This window comes from Phyllostomus hastatus, unplaced genomic scaffold (assembly GCF_019186645.2).
Source record: "Phyllostomus hastatus isolate PE091 unplaced genomic scaffold, TTU_PhHast_1.1 phas_contig_80, whole genome shotgun sequence".
In the NCBI taxonomy this organism is placed as follows: Eukaryota; Metazoa; Chordata; class Mammalia; order Chiroptera; family Phyllostomidae; genus Phyllostomus; species Phyllostomus hastatus.
Genome location: NW_025333960.1, coordinates 53,342,477 through 53,355,946, shown reverse-complemented (window position 1 = coordinate 53,355,946; position 13,470 = coordinate 53,342,477). Strand labels below are relative to the sequence as shown.

The 13,470-nt window shown below is 47.1% G+C and overlaps 1 protein-coding gene across 1 annotated transcript; it reads right to left on the bottom strand.

Annotated features, from left to right (window-relative positions):
• Positions 1 to 7,520: 7,520 nt before the first annotated feature.
• Positions 7,521 to 13,125, bottom strand: SOCS6 (suppressor of cytokine signaling 6). Its single transcript, XM_045849831.1, has one exon. It carries the CDS (start codon positions 12,999 to 13,001, stop codon positions 11,376 to 11,378), a length of 1,626 nt encoding a protein of 541 aa, XP_045705787.1. The 5' UTR covers positions 13,002 to 13,125; the 3' UTR covers positions 7,521 to 11,375.
• Between the last annotated feature and the right edge of the window lie 345 nt (positions 13,126 to 13,470).

The window sequence follows — 13,470 nt, the reverse complement described above, 5'->3', positions numbered from 1 at the left end:
AAGCTACTCCTCGGCCTTGAGCTCCAGTCGCCTCCAGGTCTAGTCGGGGCCGGAGCGCTGGTTCCAGAAAGGAGGCCAGGATGTCCCGGCCCTGTGGGGACACAGCGGTCCCAGGACGAATCTCAGTCCCCTCTGACAAGCCGATGACTTCGGCCCTCCAAAATGCACTTATCACCCAAACAAGCCTTCACCTCCTCACCGGAAATGGGATTCCATGTGCAAACTGTACACGGAAAACAGGAAAATAAACCTCAGGTCTGCTCAGAAGCATGCATAGGAAGGCTACCAGTGCTTCCCTGGAAAAGAAATAATGACAGATTCGGTTTTGATAGCTCCTCATTTTTATTTACAGTTACTACAGCAATGGATGTTGAGAGCGATGACCGACCAATGGAATGCAGACACCATGTTTGGCCTGGTGGCACTGGGCACAGCGCATGGTGACACCACCTCCCCACGTCGTCCTCATGCAGGAAGCCTCAGTCTCTGCAGGAGTGGCCTTGTGCCCAGCTACCGTCCTACAGCCGCCCGACTCTGGAGGCTTAAGGTGGCTGGGGACGTGGTTCGAGCAACAAGATGAAGTTCCCTGGGGTTCCCTGAACTGCTCCAAGTCCTCAGAGAGCCTTCTCCTTGCTCTTTCATTTCCTCGTGGCCCCTGGAACTCGGACATAATCGTCAGATGCCCGGCACTTACAAAGGACGTCAGAGCACACAGGTAACATGCTCCAGGCCCAGGGGCCACTGCACTGGACCAGGAGTGACCTCCTCCATGCTTTTTGCAAGAAAATATAAACTGCTTATTTGTCTAACAGCATCAAAGTTTCTGTCACTCTCAGACCATTCCCAAGTGGAGAGATTGGATCAAGAAACCCCGGACTGTCCAAAATTCCTTGGCTTTTGTTCATATCAAATTATTTCCTTCCTTTCTGATAAAGGGGTCACCTTCAGAAGATGGACAAGTTGCCTTCACTGCAACAAGTGACCCCATGAGGAGGAAGACAGGTTTGGGGTCCTGTCATTTGGTGATCAAGTAAAACTAAAGGACAGTCACTTCGTCGTCCTTCTCATCCAGGGGGAGCGACTGAATTCGGTGTCTTACTGGACACAACACAGGCAGAGAGAAGTGTCCGGGACAGCGAGGCCAGTGTGTCCCTGTGCGGTGGTGCAAAGGGAAACCACTCTAGAATCCTCGCCCTGTGTTGGCTGTATTGTGTATTGTCTGAAGACATGATTATGCCATGCAATTCTCCAATCACTTAGAGCAAACAAGGCACAAATTTCAATGTAATGGCAAGGAAATCAGAGAGACACCGATTTTTAAAAAGAGCTCCAAAGCCCTGGAGGGTGTGTCTGGGTTGGCTGGAGCACCCTGCCCTAACCAAAAGGTTGCGGGTTTGATCCCCCGTCCGGACAGGTACAGGAGGCACCCACTCAATACTTCTCTCTCGAGTCAATGTTTCTCTCTCTCCCTTCCTCTCTCTTTGAAAGCAATGAAAAGATGTCCTCAGGTGAGGATTAAAGGAAAAAAAAGAGCTCCATGGATGTCAGGTGAATCCCAGCTATCCGCGGACCCACAGGAATGTGTCTCAGACAGAAAGCTCCCAGTCCAGGCCCCTTCGGTCATTCAGCACCTGGAAATCAAAGGGCTGCCCCCCAGTTCCCAGCACCAGCACCGCTACCTTTCCCCACTCACTTCATGGACAGAGTCCATAGGGTGGAGGGTGGCCTGCCCCCGGCCCTGGGTCCATGGGGCACACAGGTCGAGGCCGGCGGAATTTTTTCTGCTCGGTTCCTCAGTGGGTAGTCGTGGGGTGCTCTACTCGAAAACTTCAAAGCCAGTTAAATCAACCTGTCCATCCACTCGCATACAGGAGCCCATCACCTTTCAAACCAGCAGAACAGGTGCAGAGCCCTGTCTTCGCACCTTCCATCCTCATCTTTGGGGGGATCGAGGGAGGCATCGGCTGTCCTGACAGATGGGGACATTTGTCAGAGTCTGTGCCCGAGGCCATGGGGCGGGCTGTGGCAGTGGTTGCTGGGATCCAGGCAACAGGGAAAGGAGGAGACGGAGCCGATTAGCTGTGACCAGCACTTGGGTCTGGGGAGCCTCCTCCTTCCCGACCTCCTAGCTCTGGGTGCAGATATGGAAAAAGCAAGGTGCTCCCTCTCCCTGCCCCCCTGGCGGCTGCGAGAGAGAGGCCACAAGACCCCCTTCTGCCCCAGTGGATGAAAGGCGGGGGGCTTCTGGGAAACACGAGTGTTCCTGGATAAAAGTGGAAGGCAGGTTCTTTCCTCTTGCTCTCTTGACAGCTTCCACACTCGGACAGGCTGTGTGAGACTCACTGCCTATAGGTGGGGACACCCTCTGGCACCCAGGAAGCACCCAAATGAAAGACAAGACCTAAACCTGCTTCTGACATCGGAGGGGAAGGAAAGGAAGAGCATGGGGACCCCCATGATGTCCTCACCAACCAATCCGGAAACACCTACCTCTGAACTAAGTTGACAGTCAGTGTCCCTTCTTAACAAGCGGACTGTTCCCCCAAGCTCTAGGATTCTGCCTGTGACCACAGAACATGTTCTGACTCAGATGAAGCGTGGGGACCTACAGCACTGCAGGGGTTCTAAAACACGGGACAAAAGCAACTCCAGGACAATGCAACAGTAGCAGCCAGACCCGTGACTAACCCGTCTAAACCAGCTCATCCTGGGAATGTTTCCCTGCAGAGCAAGAACCTGGAAACATCCCAGGGTTCCCAGCCTCCGGGTCCCTTTGGAATAAATGCCAGACTTCACTGGAAGGAGCTTCAACACACCTTACTCGTTGAGAAAGTGCCTACTCACCCTGCAAGCACAGCGGCAAAGACCCTGGGATTCATGAGGATCGTTCCTCACGTTTATAGAGCAAACATCTCCAGAGAGACGGATTGCTCTATTTTGCTCTAATAATAATTCATCCTGGCAATATCCTGGTGGGGAGGAGGGGGGATCAAGATCTTTGCTGCCATTTTAGAGGGAGAGACACAAAGAACATGACGTTAAAGGACGACCTTTAAACCACGGTCAAAATGAAACCCCACGCGGAGACAGCCAGTCAGCCAGCAGACAGTGGAGTCCAGGTATCTGAAGTCCCAGCCTGTGCTCGGTCCCTCGGGCACCGTCCTGATGACACAGATGATCCAGATGAGTCACTCGGGCCCTTGCACCTCCCAGAAACTGAGCTAGGATGCAGAGACGGCACGGACCCAGCGGCACATGCACCCAGACCGCTCAAATCATTGTCGTTCAGGTGCCCTAGTTATTTTTTGACTCCTAAACATTTGGAATTAAAAAAAAAAAAAAAAAAAAAACAGAGCCCTGGCTGGCGTAGCTCAGTGGATTGAGCGTGGGCTGCAAACCAAAGTGTCACAGGTTCGATTCCCAGCCAGGGCACATGCCTGGGTTGCAGGCCATGACCCCCAGCAACTGCACATTGATGTTTCTCTCTCTCTCTCTATCTCCCTTCCTTCCCTCTCTAAAAATAAATAAATAAAATCTTAAAAAAAAGACATACTCAAATGTAAATATCAACGATGACAATTTTCCTTTCTTTTTAAATTTATATTGAAAACCTGGATAGTCCTCTTTGCAATAGATGAAGAATTTAAGATACATAAATTTTCAAAAAGGCTTATGATTTTTAAGAATTTGGGAAAAGGAAGAAAAGACTTATAATCGCCTTCATCTTTACACTGTGAACAAGGGTGGCAATGTGCCTGCTGATGACAGTTATTATTAATTTTAGTAATATTTAAAGAAAGCAATCAAGGCCTAGACGCTAGCTATTGTGGCAATGTTACAACCTCAGCTGTCAGCGTTTTGTCATCTTTGTGGAGACCCGACAGCCGCGCGCGAACAGGTAGGCAGTCTGTGATTCACCGCCACCACAAGAGCTATAAACATAGAGCGATCGATTCAGCATCATGAAAGACCTGGGCGATCACAGAGTTTGCTCCAGAACCTTATCCTATAGTCCGTTTAGGTGAAAAAGAAAACTTACGCCCTGGCTGGCGTGGCTCAGTGGATTGAGCATGGGCTGCAAACCAGGCATCGCAGGTTTGATTCCCAGTCAGGGCACATGCCTGGGTTGCAAGCCATGACCCCCAGGAACCGCACATTGATGTTTCTCTCTCTCTCTCTCCTTCCCTTTCTTCTCTAAAAATAAATAAATAAAATCTTTTAAAAAATTTACTAAGCTGTAAGTTTTTACGGCATGCAATCGAAGAATTCATGCCAAAATGCAAACAGATTACCATAATATATATTCAACCTCTGGGCCTGGGCATACCCATGTCTATGAGTTATGAACAGAAACAAACATTATGACACTGAGATTGAGTTTTTATCCTAAGGCTGCCATGGAAGTGAAATCTGAAAAAAAAATTAGTACGTGTATTTCCTTTACTCTGGGCTTTACTCGCGTTTCTAGTGATTTGAACATTTTGACTTCCTCTGAAAACAATGGAAATCTATTCCCACCCTGTTTCGCCTCACAACCCAGCTCTAGCAGAGAAATTCTTTCAACTGAAAGAGTTTCACAGCAAGGTTACAACCCAAGATTCTATCAATCAATAAAGCTCAGCTCTTATTAGTTGATAGATGTTACATATTTCAACTACTTAGATGAACTCTTTCATGCCCTTGAGCTAATCAGTAACTCAAATTAATTAAATTATTCATTTACTTCATTTATGTTTATTCTTCTTTTCACACAGCAAACACAGATGGCTTAGAAAACCACAAATGAGTAGGAACAATATAAACGTGTAGTTCTTTCAGTACACAAAACAGAATGCTAACAAAAAAAATTAGTAGCATCTTGTGCAAATAGCCCTAAAAACTCCAGTTGACAGATTTCCCTTTCTATAATAGTTGGCATTGGCTGAAGTTCTAGATTCCACCAATTGTCCTTAAATTCTAAACAGTGAAAAACTACTTCCTGGGGAGTAGGGGAAAAAAAATTAAGTCACTTTTTAAAGCAACCCAAACCAACCACCAACCACCCTCACTGGGGAAATGAGCAGTCAGGCTTTGAGCGAGGCCTCAAAGGCAGAAATACAAACCCCCATCTTCCACACCTCGCTGTACTTTCCAGCCGAAGGCTCCCAAAATCACGTGGTGTCTAACGAGGGACTTACAGCCATATTTTTGCTGTAATCAAAGGACACAGAGCGAAGGTGGGTTTCCCCAGGTTGCTGCATCATGGAGAGGCGTTCTCACATGAAAACGAGGCCACAGCCCGGGGAGAGGGGGACACGAGCTCAGAAAGTGACCACAGTCAGGAAAAGACCATCTGGCGAACCATTTAGGGACGTGCAAGCACACTGTGTGCGCATTTTATTGAGAGCCCTGAGGTCGCTGCAGAAAAAAAGTATTGATTTCTACGTCTGCCTTGTGCACACTGCCATCTTTTTCCCATTAACCTGCTGCACGCGGAGGGCGGTAAAGAAAAGCAGGACTGGATGGACCAAGGGAGGCACAGAGGTTGTCGATTTTACCCTGTCATGGAAGAGCTTCAGCCACTCACACGCCCTTGTACCTTTAGTTTATTCACATGCACAGACGGGATGAAATGTTTCGGAACTGTATCTCTCTCTGACAGAAATCCGTCCCTGTTTTTGCAAAAGGAATTTTGTGAGATACCACCAGGCCTGGCACAGGTGCGATTCGGGTTTATAAAAACTCTATTTCTGGGCAGAAAAACGGGCTGGGTTAGAGTTGAAAGACTCCTGGGGTGGGGCGGCCAGGGCACAGTGAAAGAAATTACTTGCAGGCGGTTTTCCATCCGGAGCAGATTCACCTGACAACAAAAGGGAGAGTTCTCTCGGCTGTGCACTGGGGTCGTCTAGGATTTTTAAACAACCACAATGCCATCACGGACTCATAGGTAGTATCAGAAATACCCTGGCAACCAAACATTTAGCCTAATAGGGGAAAACATGTAAGCTCTGCCCATTGGGCATACGAAGTTTTTAACCTTATTATAATTAAGGTTGTCTCTTTAAATAATTCAATAAGAGAAAGTCTTTTGTCTCCCTAAGTGGGTCAAAGGAACATTCAATATCTGACACTTTTCTATAAAGGACAGCAAAGTCTTGACACTGCAGCAGGCAATTTTCTTAGAGTGGAAAAAATGGAAATAATTTTATGCCAAGGGAATCTTGTATCTATTCTGCAATTCCCGTATCTAAAAATTATTAGCTATTGAAAGATTGTTCATCAGAGTGATTCTTAATTCAGGCATCTTTGAATTTTTAAAATGTTCCCGTTCAGGCAATATCTATTAAAATTAAAATGTAGTCAAACCGGTAATAAAATTCAGATACCTCCTCTCTCTCAGCTCCTCACCCCAACGCTTCTTAAAAACCACTGACTTTTAAAATTAAGAATTCCAAACATTGTGCTCATTTTTCTTCCCACTTTATACTATCCCTTGTCCCAATTAGAAAAGGCTTTATTCTGCCCTGACCAGTGTGGCTCAATGGGTTAGAGCATTGCCCCACAAAGCAAAAGGTTGCCGGTTTGATTCCTGGTCAGGGCACATGCCTGGGTTGTGGGTTCGGTTCCCAGTTGGGGCATGCACGAGAGGCAACCGATAGATGTTTCTCTCTCACACCGATGATTCTCTTCCTCTCTCTCCCTCCCTTCCCCTCCCTCTCTAAAGTCAATCAAAAAAGTCTTTATTCTGACATGATTTTTACATCCTTTGATCTATATCAAAACCCTATGTGCATTGATGTAGTCCACAGACCAGCCTTCCCGCAGTTCCACAGGCCTGACCATTCTCTCCCCATAATTCCATATTTCAGCACCCACCCCACCCCCACCAGGCAGATTAAATACGACATGAAAATCAAAGTCAATGTTGCCGATTGAGACCACGTCTGGAACATGAAAATGTGCCGCTATTTGGGCTCATCAAAATTTGTGACATTTCCCCACCAGGTCCTTTAAAAATGTATCTTTGAATTAGCCAGGATTTTTTTTTACAAGACTTGCTAAAAAGTAACAGGACAAAATTTTAAAGTGAACTTTTAACCCAATATGGAGTTCAACAACTTTAAAAACCGATCATTAAATTTAGTGGACATGAGAAACTGTCACCGGCTGTGGATTTCTAAATAACTGCTATCTACACAGTGCACTTGGGGATGAAATAATATCAATAAGACACATGCTTTTTTTAAATGTCACATCCAAACATTTTTTTATTACTGTGTTGATTTTAATTATTCTGTTTAAGTGTTCCGCCAGCTCACTCCAGCCTTTGTATTGAAGACTTCGGGCATTAGCAACATTGGCGTATCCCTAATTTGATGTCTCCCGTGAAGGACACTATGTCACTTCCCCCTTTTGACTAAAATTTGCTACTTCCTACTCTCCAGTCTCTGCCTCGTTTACGGGACATCCAGAAACCATCTAACTAACCCTATGCTAATTAGAATCTGCACCTAGGCATTAAACAGACTACAAGACAGATCTTGGGAACGAAATTTTTTATTTACACACTGTATCTAGAAGCAGATACATAAATTCTTATACAATTAATTTCCAAAAATGTGCAAGAAATTACTATAATTTGTGTACAAACCAAAACACGTAGTAAAATCAATGGACTTTGGATAATTCATTCTGTGGTGTTCTCAGTACAAATGGCACACGCCTGATCGGAAACATACAGAAAAGTGTAAACGACAGCAATCTGATCGCAAGGATTAATTTCATGGCACTCCCACGACTATAAAATTTCTTTAACCCAACATGTGTACTTATTACAAAACTCTGTTAAGAATGTTTCATCCTCTCCGGATGGGCGGTTTGGGTCACTTTTTCAGAAACAGCAACTACACATCCACCAGGTTGTGACTGGTTAATTAAAAATGCTTATAAAAAACCTTCGCAGGATTACAAAAGTATTCGAAGAAACCGAATTTCTGATTCCTAACGTACCCATGCTTCATTTTGGAATTTTTAAGTTACTTATGGAACTGGTCGTTGTTCCTGATTCGTTTTGGACAAAACTGTCTATTGCTGGTAGGGATTTCAATTTCAAATCGAGACTTCACATTCAATGAAAATTCACACACAAAAAAAGGAAACTATACTATCGGAACCCCGCAAAGCAAATCCCTCTTGCATACGATGTGAAATGCACGATGATTACGGCTGGCATTTCTGAAAGTGCTGTCGGGAAAGATGTTTAGACGTCAGCACTGGCAGAGACATGGCATACAGCCTCTGTTTAAGACATCAGGAACTTTTATCCTGTGTCAATGATACCGGCTCAGAAAGGATAATGCATTGGTTCCATTCCCTGTGCGCCAATGAACTCTAGGCTCTGGCACACAGTTTTCTTCAACGGCAAGACGGCTGCCCCGTGTAGCTGGTTTCCTTAAAGACTATTTTTAGCTCTATGATCATTTCCCGTGGTATAAATTTTTGACCCCCTAAATCTTCAGATTATTGCACCAAGTAGAAAGAAAGAGAACAGATTTCCTTGGAAAAAGAAGAGTGAGATTATTTTTCAAGTACTTTCTATGCTTTTTTTTTTAAGTAAAAATGCATAATAGTGTCCTAGGAAGCCTGGACATAGCTTCTGGCCTCCATCATGTCTTGTGATGAAATAGTCGATGAAAACAACTCTGATTCATTTATTATGGCGAAAGGACACAGCTTCCCTGTTTCCTGCTTCGTGCCTGGAGCTCAGACTTTTAAAAATCACTCACTGCTTGTGCCCGTGTCATCTAAGCTGCCATTCAATGTAATCCAGAAACGTATCCAAATTGTCTCTAGACCCTGAACGTTGATCTCTTTCCCCACCCTGTCCATTTTTAACCAGACTGTTTTGGGATCTTATAAAGTCAATCTTTCATATTATGCTGTGTTGCCTACTTCATATGGTTCTCTCCAGGCACTAACAGAAAATATTGCAATACTTCTTTTCTTGTAACTTCTTGGCAAATCCATTTATTTTTATCAACACACCATCAGACCCCATTTTACTTTAAGTATTTGATATTAAGAATGTACAAAAGCACACAGAATTGGCTTTCCACATGAGAACAGTGAGACTCGCCCTCCATAAAAACACAAAACACGCTTTTCAAAAACATTCCAATGAAAGTCAGAATCATCGGAACTTGAAACTGAACGGCTAGATCTTAAACACATCCCACTGAGGGAGAGGCGGGGAGCGGCTGGCCCCCCATGCCAAGACGGGGCCCCGGGCAGAGTGGCAAGGCCTCTGTGCGCCACAGCCTCACCAAGAGCACACAGACACGCTTCTGCAGACGTGAGAAGCCACTTCAACATCTATCCTTAAAACACGGGGACTCTGTGACAATACCTGCCATCTGACAGCGATGCACAGGGAACTTTTAACTCACCCTAGATATATTTTAAATTGTTTAAAAATAAATAGTTTTGCAAAAAAATAGTTTAAATGTCTTGCATTAATTTGATACGTTTACAACTCTGTAATAGTTCTCAATCCAAATAGCTTATAGTGAACACTTAAAATTATATTATTACAGTATACCCAGTATTCCATCGTATTAGGTGAACACATCAGAAAGTGAGTCTTTGCAACAAGGTACAATGTACATTCCACCACAATTAAGTACCTTTTCCCCTTTAAGTCAAAATACCAGAACAAGATTTCACCATACTGTGCCTTTTCTTGTTAACTCTCCGTTCTGACCCTAAAAAGCAAGTAGAGAAAAAATGGAGATACTGCTATATCGGAATGACAAAGCTGTCGAGTTTGACCTAAGATGTTTGCTGTTGCTCTTCAATGGGGCGAAGAACTGGGTGACAAAGGACAAAATGTCTTACTTACACATTTCATCTGAGATGGGAACATTTCCTGGATGGGGACATCCCAAAATACGGCACGAAGGAACCACACAGTGAGTAAACATGACATTTCAACATAACTACAAAGTGTGGGGGATAGCACCCCCTGACCACCACCACCAAAATGGCTGAATCAAAGAGATAAAAGAGACACCAATGCCAATTTCTCCGAGACTTAAAAAGTAACCAATAGGAAACCTGGACTGAAGCAGCACCCTCTACGGTGAGCGACAAGACCGCCATGCTATCTGAGGTGGTTTCAGTATTTTTCTTGCGTAGTGTTTCGCAATTTCCACGATTTTTCAACTAGGCTACCGGGCTCGTTGGCTTTCTCGGTGGGATGAAGGGTCAAATCTAACATCTCTTAATAGTGACTGCGTAAAAGAAAAATCTCATTCAAATCGATTTAAATGCATTCAAATCGAGTTGAATGAAGTATTCATTCAAATCAATTTAAAACTTAACCTAAAATTTGAGTGTTCCCACAGAATCCAGTCCATTTACAAAAATCAGTTCTATATCAATTTCACCCAAGAAAATGTTAACTAAAGAAATCACAGACAAAACATTTTAGCAAAGGAAAACAGACATAACACAAAAAACAGCTACCACAGGAAACTAGGACCATCTAGTGTTTAATATTTCTAGTCTGATATGGTCTAGGTCTTTATATGTTATGACAATTTGTACCAGAGCTTAAAGACGGAAAAGGCAACACTTTCTAAACTGGTGGTACATATTTCTTTATGATTTTTTAATGTAAGGCCATTTATCAAAATAGACAAACCACAAGACGAGAATGAAGGCAACAGAAAAGTCCAAATTTTCACAACCAAAGTAAAAAAAAAAAAAGGGCAAAGAGAACCTAGCACAACCTTAAAAATAATTTAGAAACAAGTGTCACAAAAGATATGTTGCAGGTCCGTGTTCCCGTACCCAAGACTCCATCACTCATAATTCTCAATAGATCCTTCTCAACTATGAGGTTAAAAAATCATTTTCAGTGTATGCATAAATTCTGTGTTTTATCACATGGGTATGTTCACTCAACACGATCTTTGAAAATGGGCCATTGAAAGAGACTAACAATTTTCATTCTATAGGTTTCATTCAACTTTACGTAGGGTTGAATACACACGAAATGTGCTTTTAATGCATAAAAATCACAGTGGCTAGCAGCAAAGGATGGGGTCGGGGTTAAGGAGAATCTGATCGTTCACATTGTGATTATTCTGCATGTCGGGGGAAAGAGAATTCATACTTCTAAACCTTCAAGCCTTCCCTTTTTAAAGAAACCTCAACAAAGCCAAGACACCTTGCCAACACCGGAAAACAAACCGATCACTCTTGTACACACATAAAACTGAAATTAAGTATGGCAGCAAAGATTCTGATAGCGATGAACGTCTGTAAACTGTGTTCCAATCTCTTCTTCCTCCTCCTCCTCCTCCCAAAGTGCGGGCCGCAGGGCTCCCCTAACGTCAGTAGTGCTTCTCCTGCAAGTAGTCCTTCATCTTGTTGGGCAAAGGCAGTTTCTGGATCAGGTCTATCCGGGTGTACTGGCGGATGACGAAGCGGCACAGGTACTGCAGGGAGCGCACCTGCATGAACCGCGACACCGGGTTGGTCAGTCGGACGGGGTACGTCGCGGACCCGGGCAGCCGAGACCGCGAGTAACAGAAAGCTCCGTTCTCCGAGTCCCTGATGGAATGCTCGATGAGGTCCACGATGGACGTGTGCCCCTCCACGTCCGGCTGCTCGTAGAAGCTGAACCTGCCGTTGGAGTGCTCGATGCGCGTGTGCAGGGTTTTGCCGTGGGAGCGGAAGCTCAGGCTCAGCAGGTAGCGGTCGTCGGAACTGTCCCGGACCAGGAAGGAGCCGTCGGGCACGTTGGCCAGCTTCCCCTCGGCCTCCCAGCGCGTGATGGGGCCCCAGTACCACCCCTGCCTGGCGAGCTTCTTCAGCTCCTCGGTGAGGCTCGTCACCACCGTGGGCCCGCTGCTCTGCACCGAGTCGTACACTCGGGCCACCCCGGGCGCGGAGTTGGGGTCAAAGTTCAGGTGGCAGCGCACGCTTTCGGCCACGTGGGCGTCCGTGCCCGTGAGCCCACTGAAGTTCCTTTGGATTGGATTCGTCTGCATAGGAGGTAGCAACGGTGAGAGTGGGGGCGCGTCGTCGCGGTCGTCGTGGTGACCCGCTCTGGGGCTCTGCAGCACCACCCCCGTGGTGCCGATGAGCAAGCCGTTCCCCGACGGGTCCACGAAGATCTCGGGGGCCACCACGAGCTCCTGGTCCCCCTGAGGCTCGTCCTCGGGGAAGGAGCCCCCGCCCCCCGGGGCAGGGACCGCAGAGACCTCCATGGGAGAAGAGCCGTCCAGACAACAGCCGCGCGACCCCTCCAAGGCGCACAGCCCCTCCTCCAAAGGCACGGTGTACTGGATGTAGTCCTGAGGCACAAGTCCGATTACGACAGGCACATGCTCGTCCAGGTGAAGGCGCAGGTCCCCGTGGGGAGCCGCGGCGCTCTTCAGGGGCCCCCTCTGCTCCTGGCACGCGGGGTCTGGCGGCGGCAGCTCGTGGAACTCCTTGCGGACGCCGTTCAGCGCCGGGCTCGGGCCGGACGAGTGCACCAGGGCCTTGACCCTCACCTCCATCTTGATGCACGTCTCCTCCGAGTTGGTGGGCCGCAGGGGCCAGGGCGTGGGGCTGTAGTGGTGGCTGCGGAGGGACGTGGACCGGATGGGCCTCGGGGCTCGCACGTCTTTGAAGACGATGGGCGCCGAGGAGGAGGAGAAGGTGTCGTCGTCGGCCACGCCGCCGGAGGGCGCGCCGCCGCCCTTGCCCTTCTGCTTCTGCTTGGCCGACAGCCGCCTCTTCAACGTGCCCATCAGGCTCTCGCTCTTGGGCCGGCTCTTGCCGCCTCTGTCGTCGTCTCCGTGGAGGTCGCCGCTGGCCATGTCTTTCCCGTAGCAGCTGCCAAACAGGGAATCCTCTTTCCCGAGATCGCCGGCGAGGGAGGGTGGCTGGACGACCATGAAACCCGCGTCTTCTTTGTTCTTGTTCAAGTTGAAAGATTTCCGGAAGGTTTTGAGACTGATTTTCTTCATTATGACGAAGGGCCTGCTCCGAGGGGCTCAGTTTCTCTCTGGAATGTTCTCCCGGAACATCTGACGGGCCGCACGCAACACTGCATCTGGCTGGCTGTCCAGCTTCACGCGCCCTCCGGAGCCACCTTCTACAAAAACAAAAACAAACTGTTGGAAGAGGTCGCATCAAAAAACTTTTCACAGGACTTTTATTCCACTCGGTTTCAATCTGCTAGCCGTTGAACAAGGGTACCAGGGTGGGGGCGTAAGCAGCTCGGGTCCCTTACAAGAGGGATTTTCTTCCATGTCACCCCGCACGGCAGGTAGGTCGGTCTTGTGTGTGCCGCCTGTGCTCTAGACTGAGGGGAGGGCACGTGCCGAGGCCCCGAGAGGGGACCAGCAGACGCAGACACTGAGAAGCCCCACGTGCCTGACGCCTGGGGCGTGAATGAGGGGCACATGGTGGCCAAGTTCAAGGTATTCGGGTCTG

Coding starts and splice junctions, on each gene's coding strand:
- SOCS6 (XM_045849831.1), bottom strand. CDS start 13,001: ATGAAGAAAATCAGTCTCAAAACCTTCCGGAAATCTTTCAACTTGAAC.